Source organism: Triturus cristatus, unplaced genomic scaffold (genome assembly GCF_964204655.1).
Source record: "Triturus cristatus unplaced genomic scaffold, aTriCri1.1 SCAFFOLD_289, whole genome shotgun sequence".
Taxonomy (NCBI): domain Eukaryota; kingdom Metazoa; phylum Chordata; class Amphibia; order Caudata; family Salamandridae; genus Triturus; species Triturus cristatus.
The window spans coordinates 585,274-608,045 of NW_028188257.1; the positions used below are offsets into that span (position 1 = coordinate 585,274).

General features: G+C 47.0%; 1 protein-coding gene across 1 annotated transcript in view; it reads left to right on the top strand.

Annotated features, from left to right (window-relative positions):
- LOC146769237 (solute carrier family 12 member 6-like) overlaps positions 1 to 22,772 on the top strand; it is a gene marked incomplete at its 3' end in the record, with an annotated part of 601,402 nt that overhangs the window by 442,616 nt on the left and 136,014 nt on the right. Inside the window, exon 16 of the mRNA XM_085640509.1 lies at positions 16,631 to 16,735. Within this exon, the coding sequence (XP_085496635.1) occupies positions 16,631 to 16,735 (105 nt within the window). The remainder of the gene's footprint in view (positions 1 to 16,630; positions 16,736 to 22,772) is intronic.

The following is a 22,772-nucleotide window of genomic DNA, read 5'->3' on the forward strand; positions in this document are numbered from 1 at the left end:
TTAACGAGGCCCTCACTGACGTTCTGCAGGGCACCTGGTCCAAGCCCTCCACAGTTCCTCCTGTGGATAGGAACGTTGCCAGGCGCCACCGCCCTGCTCCGGGCGACCCCAGCTTCCTGTCCCAACACCCCACCCCCGAGAGTCTGGTTATCCAGGCCTCTACTTCCCAATCCTCCTTCCCGACCGCTCCGCCGGACCGGGATTCCAAGAGACTCGAGCAGTTTGGCAAGAAACTGTTCTCGTCCCTTAGTTTGGGCCTGCGGTCCTTAAATACCGCCTGTCTCTTGGACCGTTATTCCCATTCCCTGTGGGATACGGTGGAGGACGTGCTGCCCCTGTGTCCGGAGGAGGTCCGGCCACGTCTTTCCCAGGCTCTGGCCGATGGGAGGGATGCAGCACGGCACGCCATAAGATGTGGGCTTGACACCACGGACTCGCTAGGTCGGGCGATTTCCACCACGGTGGCGCTCCGCCGCCACGCCTGGATGCGGTCCACGTCATTTTCCGGGGATGTCCAGAACACCCTCATGGACATGCCCTTTGATGGCACTCGCCTGTTTGGTGAGAAGGCGGACAGTGCGCTGAACCGCTTTAAGGACTCCCGGGCTACGGCCAAGTCCTTGGGCCTCTCGGCTCCGCGGGCGCACACCTCCGCTTTTCGCCCCTTTCGTGGCCAAGGAAGGGGCGCCTCCTCACGTCCGCAGAGCCACCAGCCGCAGCACCAACCTGCGCGCGGTCGCGGACGTGGCTTCCGCCGTGGCGGAAATGGAGGCCGACGTGGTCAGCCCACATCCACCCCGGCAGCATCCGCCTCAAAGCCTTCCTAGTCCGAGCTTTCAGGCCCATACCACGCCAGTGGGCGGCAGAGTTCGCCATCACCTGCTCCACTGGCGGTCCATAACATCGGACAGGTGGGTGCTGCAAATCGTCCGAAGGGGCTACTCCCTCCCCTTCGAGACGACCCCTCCAGCCATGCCACCACAGCACCACCGTATCTCGGGGGATCATTTGGATCTTCTCCGCGAGGAAGTTTCGGCTCTCTTGGCCAAGGGGGCCGTCGAGCGCGTTCCGAGTCCAGAAGTAGGTCGTGGTTGTTATTCCCACTACTTTCTGGTTCCCAAGAAGGGCAAGGGGGGCCTGCGCCCTATCTTGGACCTCCGGAACGTCAATGCCTTCCTCCGAAAGGAAAGGTTCAAGATGCTTACGTTGGCTCAGGTTTTAGCTGCCCTAGACCCTGGAGACTGGATGGTAGCGTTGGACTTGCAGGACGCATATTTCCATATCCCCGTCCTGCCGGCCCACCGGCGTTACCTGCGGTTCACGGTGGGCCAAGAGCACTTTCAGTTTACCGTGCTCCCCTTCGGCCTCACCAGTGCCCCTCGGGTGTTCACGAAAGTGATGGCGGTGGTCGCAGCTCATCTGCGCAGATCAGGGGTCCCAGTCTTCCCCTATCTCGACGACTGGTTGTTGAAGGCGGGCTCGCCCCAGGCAGTCGTCTCCCACCTCCAGACTACGGCGGATCTCCTGCATTTGCTGGGGTTTTCCATCAACGTGCCGAAGTCACACTTGAGTCCCTCTCAGAAGCTCCTCTTCATCGGAGCGGTTCTCGATTCGGCGCAGTTCCGGGTCCATCCACCGGAACAGCGGGTCCGGGATATACAGGCCCTGATTCCCATCTTTCGGCCTCTATCCCGGGTTTCGGTCAGGCTAGTGTTGCGGCTTCTGGGGCTGATGGCCTCCTGCATCCTACTAGTGCATCACGCCAGGCGGCGCATGCGGGCTCTGCAGTGGGACCTGAAGTTTCAGTGGGCCCAGCATCACGGCAACCTGTCCGACCATGTCTTGATCTCGGAGGGCACTGCACAGCAGTTGCAGTGGTGGCTCACGGACCGCGAGTGGGTCAAGGGCAAGAGCCTCTCCCTTCCCCAACCGGAGCATGTCGTAGTGACGGATGCGTCCCTCCTGGGTTGGGGTGGCCATATGGGAGAGGCGGAGATCAGAGGCCTCTGGTCTCCGGCGGAGTCTCGTCTCCACATCAACCTGTTGGAGTTGAGAGCGATCCGGCTTGCACTGAAAGCCTTCCTTCCCTCTGTCAGGGGAAGTGTCGTGCAGGTGTTCACGGACAACACCACCGCCATGTGGTACTGCAACAAACAGGGCGGGGTGGGGTCGTGGACCCTTTGTCAGGAGGCTCTGCGCCTCTGGACATGGCTGGAACACCAGGGCGTCACCCTGGTGGTTCAACATCTGGCGGGCTCTCTGAACGCCAGAGCAGACGAACTCAGCCGCCGGTGCATGATGGATCACGAATGGCGTCTGAACTCCGAAGTGGTGCAAGGCCTCTTTCAGCAGTGGGGAGAGCCTTGGTTAGATCTATTCGCCACCGACGAGAACGCGCAATGTCAGCAGTTCTGCGCGTTGGAATTTCCAAGGCGGCACTCGCTCGGCGACGCTTTTCGTCACGAGTGGAGTTGCGGTCTGTTGTACGCCTTTCCGCCTATACCACTTCTGCCCAGAGTGCTGAAGAAGATCAGGCGCGACCGGGTCCAAGTCATCTTGGTGGCTCCGGATTGGGCACGAAGATACTGGTATCCCGAGCTACTCAGTCTGTTGACCGATCCCCTGATACGTCTGCCCCTTCGGGAGGATCTTCTGTCGCAGCAGCAGGGGACGGTCCTCCACCCGAACCTGTCCAGCCTCCACCTCCATGCGTGGAGATTGAGCGGCGGCAGTTGATGCCATTTGACTTGCCTCCTGAAGTCTGTGATATCATTCTGGCAGCCAGGCGTCCCTCCACAAAGTCGGTATACGCCTGCCGGTGGAACAAATTTGTGGCATGGTGCACAGCAAAGGCTGTGGATCCCCTTTCCGCCCCTCTTTCTGAGGTTCTCCTCTTCCTTCTTTCTCTGGCCCGGCAGGGCTCTGCCCTGGGCACCCTGAAAGGTTATCTTGCTGCCATCTCCGCCTTCTTGCGGCTTCCTGATCAGCCTTCTCTTTTCAAGTCCCCTGTGGTTACCCGCTTTCTCAAAGGCATTACACACACGTTCCCTCCTGTCCCTTTTGTAATGCCTCAGTGGGACTTGAATCTGGTTTTGACATTCCTGATGTGCGCTCCCTTCGAGCCTCTTCACAATTGCCCTCTTCGTCTTCTAACTCTAAAGACTGCTTTTCTGGTAGCCATCACCTCGGCTAGACGGGTGAGTGAGCTCCAGGCTTTATCTTCAAAGCCTCCTTTTCTCTCTGTTCATCCGGACAAGGTTGTCCTTCGGCCTCGTCCCTCTTTTCTTCCTAAAGTGGTGACTCCATTTCACCTTGGGCAGTCTGTCACCTTGCCCACCTTCTTTCCGCCTCCGCATCCTTCCAAAGAGGAAGAGAGGCTCCACCGTCTGGACCCAAAACGTGCGCTCTCCTTCTATCTGGACCGCACAAAACAGTTCCGGGTGGACGACCAGCTTTTTGTTGGGTACGTGGGCGCTAAGAAGGGGAAAGCTGTGCACAAACGAACCATCTCTCGGTGGGTCGTTTTGTGTATAAAAATCTGCTATTCCTTGGCTAAAAAGGACCCTCCTGTTGGGCTGCGCGCCCATTCTACTCGGGCCACGGCGGCTACTACTGCCTTGGGACGGGGAGTCCCTTTGCAGGACATCTGTCAGGCGGCGACGTGGGCTTCTCTACACACGTTTGCCAGGCATTATTGCCTTGACAGCCAAGTCCGGAGGGATGGCTTCTTTGGCCGTTCTGTCCTCCAGGACTTTCTGGTGTGATCTTGGTTCGCAGACCCACCACCGGGGATGGTATTGCTTGGGTATCTATTCTAAGGTGAGGAATCTAACTAACGTGTTTCTTTCAGATGAACAAGTTACTAACCTTCGGTAACGATGTATCTGTAAGAAACATTAGTTAGTTAGATTCCTCACCGACCCTCCCATCCTCCCCGTTCTGCGAACTGACATCTAGGGTTAAGGTTGTCCTTTCAGGCCCCTAGATTTTATTTTTGGCACCAGTGTCGGTCTTTGCATGGCTCTGCGTTCCTGGCGCGGAAGGCTATGTACAAGAACTGACGTCAGCGCGCGAGGGCGGCGTCTAAGTACTCCGACGACGTCATCCCGGCGCACGACGCCGACGACGGACGCGGAGCCGCAGACGACGCCTAGCGACGCGCAAGGGGTATTGCTGACGAAAAATCTTCCGGATCCAGTCTGACGCCTGGGGATATTCTAAGGTGAGGAATCTAACTAACTAATGTTTCTTACAGATACATCGTTACCGAAGGTTAGTAACTTGTTCTGTACGTCTTGTAACAAGCGGTGTTACTCCTGTTCCCCTTCGTAAAAACGGGTATGGTAACTGAAGGCCACCATGACTCTGGAAGGCAATAACTAATAGTGGCTTCAAGGTAGATTGTAAGGAGAGGGGCCCAGAGATCCACAAAAGACTTAAACAGGTCACCAGGGATCCCATTAGCCCCGTGGGCCTTATCCACTGGAAGTGACATAATTGCATCTCTGATCTCCTCCCACTTCATCATCAATTTGGCACCCTGAACTGGGTGGACAAGATGAGTTATCCCCATGATATGGAGCAGAAAAATGGCCATCCCAGACCTGAACAGGAATCACGCCGGCCAAACCTGCCACTCTTTCCTCCTTAAAGAAAAAAAAAGGGAAGGAGACAACCTTTCAAAAAAGGGTTCTATCTTTCGATGTACTAGCCATCAGAAGATCCACAACTCTGGTTTTAGTACCTTCTTCCTGCTATTGACTGCAGCTCTATGTGACCCTACATCCTCTTACCTTCGCCTGTCCCAAGGTTTTTTTTTCTTACTCAGCTAGGAGCGACTTTTGTAAACTAGTACAATTATTATCAAACCAGCGGCAAACTGCTGGGGGACCGACCTGGCCGATCTTGAAAGGGCAGTGTTAATGTAAGAACCCAACTCGTCAGACACTTCTATAATACTCCGATAGGATGCCTCTGTGTTCAAACAGGGCTTTCTGAAAAACAAGATGTAACAAACATAGGAATAAATGTCTCAGGAATCGCACCACTTCAGTCTTCACCGCTGCGAGATTGTCTTAGACTGAGTTTTAAGGTGATTTAAAGGTACAGTTTGCTCAATTTCCAAGTGAAAGCTGGCAACGAGAGGGTTGTGATCACTGATATATTCCAGTTCACTGAGAATGGGTGAAGAGAGGAAAATAAACCAGCCGTTACATGGATGTGATCAATGTGAGAACCATTTCCTGAACTCTTAAAAGTAAGGGCTCTATTGTCTGTGAGCAAACTCTCCAAATCCAAGAGATTCACCAAAATATATTCAGCTGACAACTCATTCATGAAATCCCCCTGGGGGGTATGCTTAAGATGGACTTCATCCTTGTGATCACCTTCCTCGAAGGCCTCCTCCCTCATATAGGTTGCAATCACTACAGGGTGGATAATTAAAATCCCCTAGTATGATCATAACAGTATGAACACTTGGTGACCATGGCAGAAAGAATGCAAAAAATACTAAGAGGCCATCACATTCTCAGATGTCCTCCCATGTATTGCATTATAAACATTTAGATACAAAATCCTGGTGGTGTTCTTAAAAGAGAGAAAGGCTCCAAGAATATGGGAAGAGATACCCTCTATCTCCTCCATTTTATAAACTAAATCTACTTTAACAAAAGGCACAAGGCTCCCACTGGCTCTCCCAGTAGGTGAGGGGGAGGCATTGATTGAAAATGCTACATAACCATCCACACAAATCTCACCCCTCGTGTCCCAGATCTCCTGAAAGGCTACAATATCAAATGGGGCAAGGGAAGTGGTCCATTTAGGTTCTTCAAACTTATCCCACAAACACGCTATGTTCCACGACATAGCCTGAAGTGCCCGGATAGTGGGTGTACCCTTAAGAAATACTGTTGGAGAGGGCGCCATCCTCAGTCAGTCTTGGTCATTCAGGCCTGTCATGGGTCCATAGCGATTGGGCTGGGTAAAGTTACGAGTTACAGAGTTCGCAACATCATTTCTAACAGGAGTCCTGTAGACATCTTTAGGAGAAACCTCTCGGTGGGAGGACCTAAAGGGCACAAGATCCCTTCTAGCTGGACCCCTGCATACGTCTCAAGGGGAGACCCCTACAGGACAACCTCAGGGACACCGGTTTATAGAGATAACCTAGGGGATTAGTTATGATACCACTGGGAGATGCTAGGCTTGACCAAGTTTAGTTAACATAAATCCTGCCCTGAAGTTGATGGCAAAGTTGAATACAACAAATCCCTCCCAATTAATTGAGCCGCATTAACAATCCAGCCCACCCTGCGTACCATGATTATTTCCTGAAAGAGCATAGAACTGAGTTCCTGAGGGGCTCCCCCTGCAAGCCAGTGGACGGCCTTGAGTAAACTGCCTTATTTTTGAGCTGCTGAAAATCTTCTTGAGAAGATTACGATACAAGTGGAACGTTGGCCAGTACTAAAACTTAAGGAGTACACCCTGGGGGTAAGTGTAAAGTGACATCAGAATTAATGCGAAAAAACCCTGATATTGCACTAAAATTTGTGCATGAGAGTCTAGGATTGAATAACGGTTTGTACCCAAATGAGGTCCCTTAGCGCTAATAGAGATGGTAGGCTGACTATCTACTGGTACTGAATCACTCACACTGTCTGCCCCCAGGACAGGTTCAATTATAGGAGGTAGACACTGCTTTCCTCTAAAAGATTTTTCTGGGATAGGCCTAGTCACCTGTACATTGATAAACGGGGCATTCGAAATATGTGCGGTTCTACTCAGCATAATTTCAACCTGATCTCTGAGGGTCACTAAGGAGCTTGCCAAGGAGTTCACCTTTTCTTGAAGTGTATCCAATCTGTGTCTAAAATTTTCAAGAGCCGGTGAGATATTATTTACCATGGTACTAGGTATAACCTGTGTAAATCAATATGTAGAGCGCACATTTTCAGCCACCTGCTGCCCTCTTTTTTTGTTTCTTTACGGTTCCTGTACTTGGCGACAGAGGGGGCAGTGGTACCACCCTATTATTTTATTTCTGTCAGGCCTTTTTTTGTAACAACACTCCCACCCAGTGCCCCCTTCTCTTGCCCTACAAGCAGGGCAACCAAAACCACACAATCCGAATAGTTTGCCACAGCCCCGCCAACAGATGTTTTTTTATTATTACAGGCCAAAGTGTTTCCTAAGTCCGAGGAGGCAGTAACCTCCACTACTGTCAGTGTCCAGGCCCTGTCTAGAGTGTGTCAATTGTTCTTCCACAGACGAAATTTCATCAGCCAAGGCTCCTACCGCTTTATTCAAGAAAGATAAAATCGAATTACTGCTTCTGGGTCTTTTATCAAGAGTTTTTAGCCTCCGCTTTCTGTTTCCCCAGGACAAATATAGAGAAGTAAAATATAGGCACTTCGATTACCAAGGGGTATTCACCCCCAACCCCTGCCCCACCCAACCTCACTCTAGACTGGTGTTCTTGCATTTGTGAAGCTAGTAAAAGTGATTAAGATGGTCAGTGTCGGACTTGGCCCTTTTTGCAGGGTCATCCCTGAACTTTTTGCCTCCCTCCTATATTTTCTCTGACCTGTTGTTGTTGGTTTTATGACTCTGGCCACTTTACCACTGCTGATCAGTGCGAACGTGCATATGCTCTATTTTGTAAATTGATGTACTGATTAGTGACTCCATGATTGGGTTATTTGATTTACTTGTCAGACCCTAGTACAGTGCACCATGTGTGCCAAGGGCTTGTAAATCAAATGCTGCTGGTGGGCTTGCAGCACTGGTTGTACCACCACAGAAGCAGCTGATAAAGTGATGTACGCATCGCATTTACCATCAACCTCAACTAAGTTAATTCTACCATCTTTAAGTCAATTTTGAGTACAGTAATGTGGATTTTTGTCGTTTGTGGTCTTGTGTTAAGTCTATATAAAGAATACTTATTTTTATAAAAGCTGTGAGTTGTCCATCTGTAGTGTTTTCAGTGTATTGCTGTAAGTGTTCACAAATGCTTAACACACTGCCTCTGATATAAGCCTGTCTGCTTGTGCCAAGCTACCAAGGGGGTGAGCAGGAGTTATCCAGTAGTGTAATCCCCTTTCCCTGACTTAGAAGCAAGGGTCCCTATTTGGTCAAAGGTATCTACCTCTTCCAACTTGAGACCCCCAGTTCTAGCAGTCAGTCAGTCATAATCACTTTATTCGGTTAATAAAAACCATAAAAGTACGCTACAGAGACTCTTGTAAAAACAGCAATAGAACATATACAAAATTCATTCAGGATAACCATAAAATATCAAAATAAAATCATCCCCATTTTTGTAATAAAAAGAATGAGCGTTATGCAAATTTCTCTAAAAATGTATCTGATGAACAAAAAACATCCAGATAAATGATCGTTTCATTACAGTTGGTAAGGTGTCAATAAGCATCAACGCCTCCCTGCCCCCTCTAACAGAGGTGAAGGAGTAACCATTAAATGGTATTCTCTGTAGCCAGAGCCATTATATACAAAACAAACTCTTGCTAACTTTCCTTCAGATGCGGTTTTAAAACGCCTAGTTACAAAAACCAGTTCTGATAAGAGGCAGTACAGCAGTCAGTTTGGCGACCAGAGCACACAAAGGGATAGCTTATTTAGCTCCTCAACGCCGTATGTCAATCACAAGACAGTTGCCTGGGGCACAAGCGTCAACCTAGGGCACAAGGTCCTCCTTTGCTTGCTCGTGAACTACTCTACTTTCCAGAGTCGTCACATCAGGGTCAGCATCCGTCACCACCCATCACAAGGAAACAAGCCTGTTCTCTTATGGTGAGAACAAAACTGGCAGCAACAATTAATTGTAAAATGTAAGAGCCTTTTTGTTGCTTCGAGGCATAGATGACCAAAAATAAATTCTAGGGGTGCGGACGGGCCCAGCTGCATCCAGCGCAGCAGAACTCTGAAGCCCTTAAGTAGGGCAGATTACGAGCAGTTTAAGTCCCCGCAGGGGGATTCTGGGCGCGGTAGTCCCCAGCGGCTGCAGCATGCAACGATTCACCCCCTGCAGCTCACAGTGATCCCACTGATTGGTGTTACTGGTCTTCACAGTGTCAGGCACTCTTGAAAAGCAGGTGGAAGTATGACCTCTACGTCACAGCACGCCACAGTGACAGCAGGAAACCCGGTAGAATCCACACGCCTCATGCAGCGAGACTCTGAAACCCTTTAGGGCAGATTACAAGCAGCTGAAGTCCCTGCAGGGTATTCTGGGCACTGTAGTACCCAGCGGTTGCACCACGGAACGGTTCACCCCCTGCAGCTCACAGTGATTCCACTGATTGGTGTTACTGGTCTTCACGGTGTCAGGCACTCTTGAAAAGCAGGTGGAAGTATGACCTGTACGTCACAGCACGCCACAGTGACAGCAGGAAACCCGGTAGAAACCACACTCAGCCCCCTTCCTAGTGACAATTACATCTGCCCAGAGGGTTAGTGAACTGCAGGCGCTGTCATCTCAGCCTCCATATGTGTCTTACTTTCCAGACAAGCTGGCAGATAGTCACCCCATTCCATGTAGGACAGTCCATCACTTTGCCGATGGATTGTGCTCTGCATCAAGATCTGCTACGCATCAGCCAAGTAGCAACCTCCAGAGGGTTTGCATGCTCATTTCATCAGAGCCAAGCCTGCGACCACTGTATTAGCATGTGGAGTTTTGGTCCTGGACATCAGTAACGTGGGCCATGCTATACACATTCAACAAACTCTACTGCCTGGACAGGCAGGTCAGTCTGGATGGGCACTTTGCCCGTTCGGTCCTGCAGGACTTTCTGGTTTGAATCATGTTCGCAGACCCACCTCTGGAAAGGTATTGCTTGGATATTTATTCTAAGTTAATTAATCTTCAGCTAGAAATCTCTTTCAGGTGAGCAAGTTACTTACCTTTGGTAATGCCTAATCTGGTAGAGGCTCTATCTAGCTGCAGATCCCTTACAGACCCAACCATCCTCCCCACTCAGTGAACAGATTTCTAGGGTTATGGCTGTTTCTCTTTCAGGGGCCTAGTTTTCCACACTAGTGGTCAGTGTTCTTCATGGCTCCAAGCTCCTGCCGTGGAAAGTTCCAAAACAAATCTGACATCATTGCACTGGTGTGGCACCTATATAAGCACCGGGCACATCATTTCCAGCATGGATGATGCCATGCTGAACTGAATGACGCCACCTACGGGCGCACAGGGGTACAGCTCACTAGAAATTTCCGGATCCAGTCTGATGCCTGGGGAAAATTCCAAGGTAAGGAATCTGCAGCTAGATAGTCCCTACCAGATAAGGCATCACCGAAGGTAAGTAACTCGTTCTTCAGGCATGTTATACATTAAACTGGTTTATCCTGAATTCATAACTTTTAATCCAGAGGATAATTTTGTCACACAATGCTCCCTTGTAATTTATCATAACTTGTAATGAAATAGATTTTCCTCCAACATGATTGTTTCCCATGGACTGAAGCATGCATTATGCCACCCATGGGAGGCCATTCAAAATGGAACTACAGGCCTGTGTAAACTGGTGCTAGCACCACTTACTAAAGATATAGGTTTCCTCTATCTGGGGTCGGTGCATTTCAAACCTATAAGTCACCCCTATAGCAGGCCTTATCAATCCTAAAGGCAGGTTGCTTGGTTCTAAGTGTGAGTGTGCCCCTGCATGAGCAGAACACCCCTGCAGCCAACGGAGCCCATTCTCCTGGGTTGTAAGTGAAGCAACCATACACTAAATAGAGGGGCACCGCATAATTACGTGATGACCATCTCGAAACTGGCTGCAACAAATCCTATCATGTTTGGTATCAAACATGTTGGAATCAAAGCCCCACACCGTAAATGACTCCCGCTCTTGCGCGAAACTGGACAAAGGACATGGGAGCAACCTCTCCCCTGTCCAGACCCTCCCCTGGGAGGGTCCCCTGAATCGTCCCAGCCCTTTCCTGAGGGTACTTAAGGGCTTACCTATGGTTGGATCCCTAGATTTGTCGTGGGATAAGATTCAGATCAGAAACCACTACATTATGGGTACTCTGGACTTCGTTTGTGCTCAACTTCGTCGCACTTCCAGTCTGCTGCATCGCCTTTTCACCATACAGGAACCTTCCAAGTCCTGTGTGCATCAAAGACACATGGAGGAATCTCCCTTGGAGTGCAGGAGTCACTCCCCTACATTCTCAGGCACCGCAACTGAGTCGACCCGTCTGCTGATCCTGAGCTCCTCCGGACTCTGTAAGGTTCTGCAACACAGGTGGTGGTTTTCCATAACTCTCGAGGCCTGCCCTCTCACCAAGTTTGAGGCCAGTATTCCTCGTGGGGGGTTACAATAACTGAACATCTGTGGACTGTCAACTTGCAGTTGCAAAGGCTTGTTGGCTTCCGTCCAAGAAGAGCTTCAGGCTCCAAGTAGCCCCAACCTCGATCACCTCAAGTGACAGAATCCTCAGCCACACCGCATTGTGTGCATCGTGCCCTGCATCTTTTGGTGAGCTGCTTGAGGTCCTCTCATGACTCCAGGGCCTCTGGCATGTGGGTCCATTTGAGGGTCACCATTGTTTTTGGGCTCCCCTGATTGCTTGGGCCTGCCCTGACTCCCCTGCTTTTGAGGAGTCCCCTAGACCTTCCTGGTTCCAACATTGCACCTTTTTTGATTTCTGCATGGGTTGCATTTGCCAGGGCTTGTTGGTGCTCCCGCTGGACACCCACCCCTCAGCAATCGACATCTGACGTGGGACAGCCCGTGCTCGGCTCCTGGTCTTCCTTAGCATCGCCTGGTCCTCACGGATGCAGAGTCAAGGTCATCGTCAACCATCCTGCCACACCAGAAATCGGAGGGCATTCGTCTTCCAAGTCACCTGGTCACTTCTGAGTGACAGACTCTGTCCCCTCTGCTTGCAGGTATCTCTCATCTAGAATCCACCTTTGGATTCCCCCGGACACTTTCTCCTTCTTCTGCAGCGACACTTTCCTGAAGTCCTCCATTGGGTTCGACTGCGGTTTCCGACACCATTTTACTCCTATTCACCCGGCTTCCGTGTTGTAGGTAACATGGGTACTAGGATATCCATGGGTGGGGTGGCTCTTTAACCTTCTGTCTTCCACTGGATTTCTTCAGGGTCCCCTGGGAAGGGTCCTTAATCTTTAAAAATCCAATCACAACTTACACGTAGAGTTGTACGGAGCACGCGGTCGTGTTCCCACACTGCACACGCTGTGCGTGAGGTCCCTATCTACTCACCTTGGGTGGTTCCTTGGGTCCCCATTGATTCTACGTCCTCTCGACACTGTCTTGAACCGAGTGGTGGTTCTTATACCACTTTCTTAGTATATGGTTTAGACCCTCCCTGGGGTTTACTGTGTATTCTGTGCTATTTACGGTGTTTCTTTGCAAAGTATTGTGTGCATTGGGATTATCTCCGGGTAGGAGATATCTAAATGTGTTAGAGAGTATATTATAATAAATACATATTTTTATAAATACCTTGTGTGGTTGTATTTCACTTAATCTATACTATAAGATTGCATTCTGGTAAAACAAGCTGCTTTACACTCCTTCTGGACTAAGCCTTAAATCACGATACAGGTTGTCTGGACTGGTGCAAGGTGCCCACTTACAATAGTGATATACAAAACAATAGGGCAACCCAATAAACCCCAAGGATTTGGGTATAATGTAATTCCACAAAAAATATAAACCTTGAGGATTTACTTCATTAATATTTCTTAGTCAAACAGTCACCTTAGTGAACTTAATTTCAAAAGAACCTAGAGAGAAACAGTAACTATCACAGTTCATTATTTATTCATTTTTATGCACTCTTTTTTTAAATTTCAATGTAACCGATAGTTTATATATACAGAAAGGAAAAGATAAATTTTCATTTATACACTGGCAACATAAGACTACTGTCAATTTGATACACATAGAAAACAGTAGTTATTGACACTTTTTACAATGATGAACCATCCACAGTTTGGTCATGTATCAAGAAAATTCTTGTTTCAACGTTTGTGGTATCAAAACACATCAGATGAACACTTGTTTACACCAAAGAAGTGTCACGGCGTCGACGTTTCGGTCTCCTATCAGATAATATTAATCAACGAGACCATCTTCAGGACCAAAGTTGCGCCATGTATCTATTATAAACAAATGCATTACATTACTTAACACACTATTACAAATATCTACATCTAAGTTCTACAAATTGGTATTGCCTATACAATGAAGGAAAACAGGTGTATCCAAGGGTAAACACCCGATCTAGTGAAAAAGGTCCCAAAAACCATAAAGTATATGACATTCATTAAAATCTCCAAGAACAACTCCATTTGTAAAGTCAGTACGTGGAATACAAACACTACTTAATATCTCTCCCGCAGCGTGACCATCACCACTTTGTGAACCTATTTGTCATGCCAGTGTGGTGGAAACGTGCCACTTACTATATAGAAACCATAAGTAATTCAAGGTCTATTGAATCAATTCTTCCGCGGTCTTCTAATGAAGAGCTTGGTTCTAAAAGTATATACAAAACGCCGCAAATCAAAAAACTATCATAAACATTTTAAAATCTTTCCATAAGTACACTTTAAACAAACGAAATATGACAAGAAAACCTCCCCGCCACTACTTACAGGAAACGCCAGCTATCGTCGGCGGTGCATGAGTCCTTATTCTGTAAACACAGACACCCGCCTAATCAGTAAACGACTATGCCATGTCGCTAGTGTCTTTATAAATCCAAACAGCAATCCATCAAACTTTCCATGACTTACCATTTAGCAGAAATCTCCAGCTTCTCTCCTTCGATTGCGCGTCTCGCCAATTAGTCCGAACATGAATTCTGGGGCAACGCGAGCCTTAATAATGGCGTGGTCTAAAACGTCATATGTAAGCGGTAAACAAGTCGGCCATCTTTTAGTGTAGTTCAAACAACGGACTCACCTAATGCCCTGCTGACTTCTAGATACGCCCAAACTGGTGAAAACCAAATCATAACACAATATACCGCCTAGTTACGGGCGTACATGTATCTTAAGAAAATTTATTAAACTTATGCCGAGTGACACGACACCTATTATGAGTTAGCTATGCGAAAGAGGAACCACGTCCAAATCGTCTTATTCAAGATGAAAAACTGTCGGCCATTTTAAGGTGGATATATTTGAACTACAAATAAGCATATAATGCTCAGACCCACTACTACCCTACTTGTTTCTCCATGGAGCCAGAATAGTTGGAGAACAAATCAAAAAGCTACAAGCCAATCAATAGAACCTAGCCAATAATATCCATCTAAGCTAGGAAACCACTCAAACCCATGGGTGTAGATGACTATGTCAACAGTATAAATCCAATGCTCTCATTATAGAACTCATTGGTAGAACAAAGTCCTACAACATCCAAACAGTGGTCATATAGTTTACAGTGTCGCCAAAGTTTGCCATTCGATAAAGGAATTTAATCCCCTCTCCACCGTTTTAACTAGCCAAATCCACCTGTTTTCCTTCAGAGTCAGTAGGCGTTCAACATTCTGTCGCCTTTTTGTGTTTTTGACAGTCTCTAGTACAAACCATTTCATTTTAGTGGGGTTATGTTCTTTTTCCACGTAATGCTCTACCATAGGTGCAGTAATGATTCCACATCTAATACGCGATTGGTGTTGTATTATACGCTTCTTGACTTCTTGTGTTATTTTGCCTATATAGTATAGGCCACAAGGGCATTCTATACAGTAGATGACATTTCTTGTCAGACAGTTTGTGTGTTGGCGTATTGTCCACTTAATTCCATTCAGGACACAGGATTTAACCACTGATGTCGTTGGGCAGGCTATGCAATGCCCACATGGGTAGTGACCGGTTATGGGTGCTAGCCCCCACAGGTTTGTTAGTGAAGTCGGGACTGGTTCTTTATACGCTTTTACGAGTGAGTCCCTTAGATTCTTTGCTCTTTTGAAAGCAAAACGCGGTCTGGAAAACTGTGGTTCGACTTTCTGTATCAGATGCCAATTTTTTGACACAATCTTTTTGATGGAATTAGACTCAGTGCCAAATGTCATGACACAGGTAATAGTTTCAGATGTGGGAGCACGTTGTTCCTTACTCTGTAGGAGTGCCTCCCGATCATAATACCAAGCCCTTTTGAGTGAGCGTTTCACAAGCCTATATGGGTAGCCTCTCATCCCCAATTTTATCTGTAAGATTTTGGCCTCTCTGAAATAATCCTCCCGTCTGGTACAGTTCCGTTTTATTCGTAGGAACTGGCCAAACGGAAGGTTATCCCGCAGATTCCGTGGGTGGTGACTAGTGTATTCGAGCAATGTATTTCTTGCAGTCGATTTTGTAAATAGACTAGTGGCTAATACTCCTTCATCATTCCAAATTTTTAGATCCAGAAAATTAATAGACTGTTCATCAGAGTCCAGAGTAAATTTGAGATGATCACTTTGTTCATTGAGCCATACATGGAACTCATGTAGTTTAGAGGCAGAACCTTCCCAAATCATAAATACATCATCGATGTATCGGAGGTATTTTTTAATTTCATTTTTGAAGGGGTTGTTGTTATAGATTACCTCTTCTTCAAAGGCAGCCACATACAAGTTCGCTATATCAGGAGCAAAAATTGCTCCCATGGCGACTCCCTTTACTTGGCCATAGAAGTCGCCATTGAACAAAAAATAATTTTGTTCCAGGGCAATCTTTGCACATTCGATAATAAAGTCAGATGGTACCTGATGGGGACGTGGCCTTCTTTCTAATGTCGTGTTAATTACTTCTAGGGCCTCTCTTTGCGGAATACTTGTATACAAGCTTTCTATGTCCATCGTGACTAGGATGTTCTGCTGCTTGTTAAATGGTTGACCTTCTACTGCTGTGATCACATGTGTGCTGTCTCTAGTGTAAGATTGTGTTAACACTACAAAAGGTTTTATGAAGAAATCTACATATTCAGCTAATGGTTGTAAGATAGATTGACAACCAGCCACAATTGGTCTTCCGGGTTTTTTTTTGTCGTCCTTCTGTATTTTAGGTAGCGTATAGAACGCAGGTGTGGAGAAGTCATTTTGTTTAGATAAGCAAATTCTTTTTGGCTCAACCATAAGTTGTCCAGTCCATTCCTCGTTAGGTTTAGGATCTTTGATCTGATCTTATCTGTGGGGTCTCGCATTAATTTAATGTAATGGGTGGTGTTATTCAATTGTCTTAATGCCTCCAAATCATAATCAGATTTATCTTGTATGATGATACTTCCCCCCTTGTCAGCAGGTTTGATAATAATATCATCTCTGCTGGCAAGCGTTTTCAAAGTATGATGTTCATCCTTGGTGAAGTTATATTTCACATAATGTTTATTTTTGAACATTTGTTCAATTTCCACTTACAATAGTGGACATCATATACTAGGCCATCGTCTAAGTACTCAACATATTTGCTATGTGAGAGTACTGAAGAACGTGTTTTAGGTATTATTTACAGGTCTTTAAAATGTCTTTAAAGTTATATGAAAAACTCACATTTTTTTAATTCTGCTCTTGCTGTTTAGTGATCTTCATTCTCATTCCTGTTTCTTTTGTCACAACACTACAGAGCCGAGACAGAGTGGGGAGATGGGATAAGGGGCTTGTCTCTCAGTGCGGCCCGCTTTGCTTTACTGCGGCTTGAGGAAGGACCACCACACACCAAGAACTGGAGGTGAGAGACCGAATTCCTTGCAGAACTCTTTCATCGTGGCAACCCTGCCATTGCAATCTATCAGATGTGGATTGTGACATAAACATCATTTACTATACATTCAAGCAGAGAGGGTGACTCTAACCTGAAGAATGTTACTGACACCTCATTAGATGGTTGATTAGGCAAAAACATATCGATCTACGCTAATGGGTAGAATTAACCCCCACTTTTCTTTTATTCTACCACTGCAGGACACAATAAATTCAGCTAGTCAATCTAGGAGGTAGCTGCAACATACACACCTGATTCCTGTCTGCACATTACCTTCACATGTATACTGATCATAGTGTCATAGCAAACAATTTGTTTAAATAGTGCACCCTCCTAAGCTTCCCAATCACTTGGTGGATAGTAGCTTGCTCATTGATTCCTCAAACGGGTGCTAGGAGGGGCCTGAGGATGAAGCATGCCATCTATTAGGCGAATGAGGGCCTATGTTGTGAAACAAGGAGGGACCTTTAACAGTCGTATTCCTCCCTACTGTTGTTCAGCGGTCACTTCTATTTTTTTCCATTCTTCTAATTACATACAATTAGTTAATTTTTGGCAGACTTATTAGTGAGTTTTAATATTGTCATCTCTGGCCTACCCACAAGTAATACTCACAGGCTGTGAGATGGTAGGCGTGTGGAGCATGGGCGCAACAGCGACAACCATTGAAGATGAGAGTGCCAGTGCTCAGAAGCATGTCATCCGTTGTTTGACCAAGCCCAGTCTATAGAAGTCCGTGAGCCAAGACCATACCCCAAAGGCCTACTCGCAGAGTTAACATCCAAAGACCTGTTGCCAAAGTCGATTTTCTGTTTTTTATTGCACAAGTCCAAATAGAAGTCCAAGGCCTCAAACTCAGGAGCAGTTTGCATCATCCCACCCTAAGAGCAGTTTGCCTGGTGCTTGTTGATGCTGGAAACTGCTGTCTCTCTTTTCTTGCATGTCTGCAATGCTGCTCTTCCACAGTCACTATGCCAGCCATTGTATGCTTGATGTTGGATCGGTTTCTGGATTTATACACACTTAAGTGGAGCAGAAACTATTCTTGCTTCTGAATTTGTATACACTTCAGTGAAACAGGAACAATTCTTTGGGTTTAATTCCCCTGGATTAGAACGGTTCAATAAATCATCCTGTTGCCCAAAACAGTCAACAAATACATCTGACAGAACACCCCACTACAAGTGGTAGATACAGTGACAAATCAAGCAGCCAACTCTTTCTCCTCCACCCATTCACAAGGGCTTAGTTTAAATACTTTCAGGAGTCCAAAGTTATTCTTAGAAGCCCTCCTCAGGCGCTACAAATGTACAGGTCTCCTACCATCAAAGCTGCATAGTCTTTATTTCCCCTAAAGCCGCTTACTTCCCCCACCTGTTATCTCTGCTTTCTCCCTTTGTAACTCTTTTCCTATGTTTTTCTTACTACTTTGTTCTCTCTGTTGTGTCTTTATCTCTCTTTTCCTGGGTCAGAGTCTAAAGATGAACATTAAGTCCTGGTCCCCAAAATTGAGTGTCAGTGCCCACCACCTACAGCCACCGGCACAAATTAAGCACAGCCAGTCACCCCACGCAACAGCTTTTCTGTGCACTGTATCTTGTCTTAGTGTAGGCAGTTCCAGGCTGCACTGCTGGCTGTGTGTCATTCCAGAGGTGAATGAGCTGTTGCTCCTGCCATTGTTGTGCTCTGCCCCTACCCTAGTTTCTCCAAGGCGAAAGTGACCAAGGAGGACTTTTTTTCCACCTTACTTGCACCTTGGGTAAGCCATGTACTTCAGGCATGTTTCAGAAAGACAAACTCCCAGCAGACTTGGTCACTACCATTTGGTCCATTGTCCATCAAGCGCCCTGGTGCGCGCTGCTGACAAGGGACCCCAAAGCACAAGCAGTAGCTGCAGGACTCATTCTACTTTCTATCCAGTCAGGCATACAGCATTGAAGCTCAAACTGAGAACCATCCGCACATGTTCCACCCATTTTCTTTATTTTCTAATGTGCCCCTGCAAAGTGGGGTTTATGTTTGAGAAAGTCAGTACGCCCCTACACTGGGTAGCTTTTTATTTGAACTGCTAACTAACTGATACTTGCTGAGCTATTAAACTTCAATGAATAAACAACTAAAACTGAATGTATTCTTTATTATCTAGGTGTTTACTGGGTCTGCGGTTCTACCCTAACAACCAAGCTTTGAAAGTAAGCTTTAACTGTGAAGCCTTAATACCTCCTGAGCATCAGAGTTTTAAGAGACATGTGCTGTCACACATACATTGACTATGATGAAATAAAGCAGAATAAAATGTGTACATGAGCAAAACTTAGCTTAAAATCACTGCCTTAAATAAACATAGCTAATTGTTTGTTGAAATAAAGTGGCGAGGAGAGCAAAAAAACCTAAATTACACCATGTTTTTTACTTAGATTATCTCTAACTCATACTAGCATCGCTAGCTAGTACATAAAGATGGCCCTAAAGTAGCAGACGGAAACCTTTAACATTAAAATTTAAACCGAAATGCATACATGGGCTCCTACGTAAGATGGGTGAACATATTTTTGAGCAACATACGGACCAACTAAAAACAAGTCCATAAATAAATGTTTACATTAAAATAAAATATGAGAAGCATAAGCCGAAAACGCATACCCAGACTCTTACAGGAAAAGACAAATGTGATAAAATATGATAATTGTGTGCAGTTATGTCTTAATCTAATTAATCAGTACTGGGCAAGCTATGAAGACAATAGCCACGAATTACTAAGAGCGCTAGATAGCGCTACAACTTTATTGTTTTTGCCTTAAAAAACGAATTGAGAAAACGAACTGTGGTGCTTTATTAAGACTCCTCTTATCAACGCAGACATACTTCATTTGGAAAGAAGAGACGTTCTGATATATATATCACAAAACTCCTATCGGTTTTCAAGTTAGTGTCTGAGTGAACATTTGTTTTATAAGAAGCACACGTTTGATTAACTCCCCAAGATACATTTTCAAGTTATTTACGGACTGTATTGACGCCGGTAGCAGCTCGGCTGAGCTGCTCAGTTTACAGCGTTGAAGGTTGCACCTAGCAGACGCCCGACGCCCGAACAGCGAGTTGGATAGGTATTTACGCTGACCGCTGAGATCCTGGAGCTGGCCGGCAACGCTGCCCGTGACAACAAGAAGACCCGCATCATCCCCAGACACCTCCAGCTGGCCATCCAGGGTCCCTTACTGTTTGGAGCGCTGCTCCTGGTTCCTGTTGCTCTCCGGCCACTTCGCCACGCCTCGCGGCCCCCGCTTCGCGGGCGCCGCTCGTAGGCAAAGATTTTGGTTACTGTGGACTTAGCCTCCTGTCCCTCGACGTGCATGAACACCAACGCGCTTCCTGGAAACCAACAGCTGGTCACCAAGGTCAGAGGCGGGACTGCGAGGACCAGCGTGCCTAGCGGCGCGGATCGGTCACAGCTGGTCCTCTTCCCGCCCCCTCCACTTGACCTCTCCTTAGACAAGCTGTGGCAGCAACGCGCACGCGGGACGTGCGCGGGGCAAAGACCGGGGCGTTTAAGGCCGTTCAAGGAAGGCAGAGGACGGCCCTGGCCCTGAACCCCTGTATCCTCGCCCTTCATCCGTTGGCAAGGTAGGCGGAACTGTGATTTCCATCTCTTTTATAAACACATAGTGCCCGCCTCCTAGCCCTATCATCTACCGCTTTTGAGAGGCCCCTTCTTGCATCTGACCCAGCACCACAGATGTCAACTATGCGCAATAGAACTAGAAGCTGTACTAAAAAAGCCATGGCGGTAGCACAAGTGACTGGACCTATAGATCTTTTTATTTCACGGGTGAATGAGACCATCAATAAAGTATTATATTGCTGGAAAAAAGTTTCCTTGGACCTCATGAACGCTAAGCGCTCTTCCTTGGGCTCTCTTGCAAACGCAAATTCACCCTCCCAGCAAGCTTTGATTAATTGTTCCTTACCCCTACCCTTGACCACCGCTGGCGAATTCACAGTTCCGAACGTTGTCGATTTGTCAGTCACCCAATCTGACTCGGATCCGTCTTATGTTGATCTTAAGGCTACCCCAGATCTAGAAGTCTGCCAGACATCTGAAAAGACGAAGCCAAGCCTAGATGGGCAAATGGACAAAGGAACACTTTCTGTACCTATCGACACTGGGGGCAGGGTTACTATTCCTACAAAGGTGGCGTCCAAGACCAAGTCTAAGGAAAAACCTAAAGCTAAAGCAAGGAATCACAACTTGATATCGCCTACCCCGCACCTGGCGTCAGGCATACCCTGCTGGGTTGAAAACATGGTAACAGATCTTAAACTGGACCTTGAGGCCACGATAGCAGCGCAAATAAAGCCTTTAATCTCCAAACTTGACAGACTCACGTCGCTAATAACTTCGAAATGGCCTAATAAGATGAATGGGCCTGGGTCTATTCAGTCACAAGGGATTAAAGAAACGCTTCCCAAACCTTCACCTTGCGTCAAGCCCCCTAAAGATGCATCTAACAAGGCAAAAATACTATCCGCTACCAAGGATTCAGCTGTATTACACCTGTCCCAAACAGGGAATACTTCTGCTCAATCCCCACCCCTATCTACTCCGAAGGCGGTGGGTCCTACTTCGGCTTTGCAACAATCTGCTGGTGGAAATAAAACTACCAACTTACAAGCAAAAGATCTCACAGGAAAGTCTACTAACCCTGCAGCTCCTCATTCTACAAACAAGCCCGAAGGCTCTAAGCCAAAGCAGGCGCGCTTTAAGTCAATTAGCCTGCCACCGGAAGTCTCTCCTTTTGTGGTTGTGCTGACAGCCGTTCCCCCACTGAAGGAGGGAGTAAAAGAAACCTTTGTAGAGCTAAAAAACAAATGTGCTCAGTGGCTTCAACTACACAAACCTTTACCTAGCAATATGAGTGGTGAAATTCTTACAGTGCGTAGAGGGGACTGGGTGGGCAGGAGTAAGAAAACAATAGCAGGGGATGTAATTACAGTTAACTTTAGGGATATAGAGGCAGCCAGCTACATATGCAATACACCCAATAGTGGTCCTGCTACCCAAATCAATCCACTCCCTTTGTCTTATTTCCTTCCCATGCCACCAAGACTAAATCCCCATCGGCCTACTTTTCCTACTAACAGAGGGTCTGTGTATCCCCCGCAACATACCACTAAACACTGGCAACAACCACCACAATTCTCATCTTTATTCCCACATCATGCTAGTCTTCAGTGGCAACAACCTTTTCAACATCTACCACCCCTATATCAGGCTGCTCAGCAGTGGCAGCAACCCCTTCAGCCTCCACAATTCGCTAACCATCATTGGCAACAGCCATGGCAGGACTTGCCCCCTTCTTTCGACCCCTCATATTCACAATTCGCTCATCCAAATAGATACTGTGTGCTAGATGAGGTAGACTGACTCAACTTCATGGAAGGTCCAGATATAAATCTCACTATCACCGATAACGATATGGAGGATGTTCCGCCAGCCACATCTCTCCCTATATGTTCCGAATCCCCAACAGAGGCACCCCTAATACCACTTGCCCACATATTTACTAGGGATAGTGTAGACCCACCAAATTCTAAAATTATTACCATCCCCGACGGTGATCCAACACATGGCGAGATAAAAATTCTTAGTTGGAACCTTGCGGGGATCTCTAGGAAATTAGGCCTCCCGGAGTGGAACGTCCTGATTGACGCCCACAAGATTTGTGTATTCCAAGAGACCTGGATCACTGAGCCACTGCACCGTGTCGGGTTTGTCACATTTTATACACCAGCTGTAAAACCTAAGGCAGGGAAGGGGCGGCCATCAGGGGGGCTTATCATCTGGGTAAGCATTTCGCTCAACTGTCGGATAACCATAAAAAAGGCAGGAAACCCAGACATCCTTGGTATCTCTCTATCGGGCCAACGTGGGGGACTACTTGTAGATCTCTACGATGTCTACGTTAGAGGCTCCAAAAATGGGTGCATCTCACCAACAGTAGCG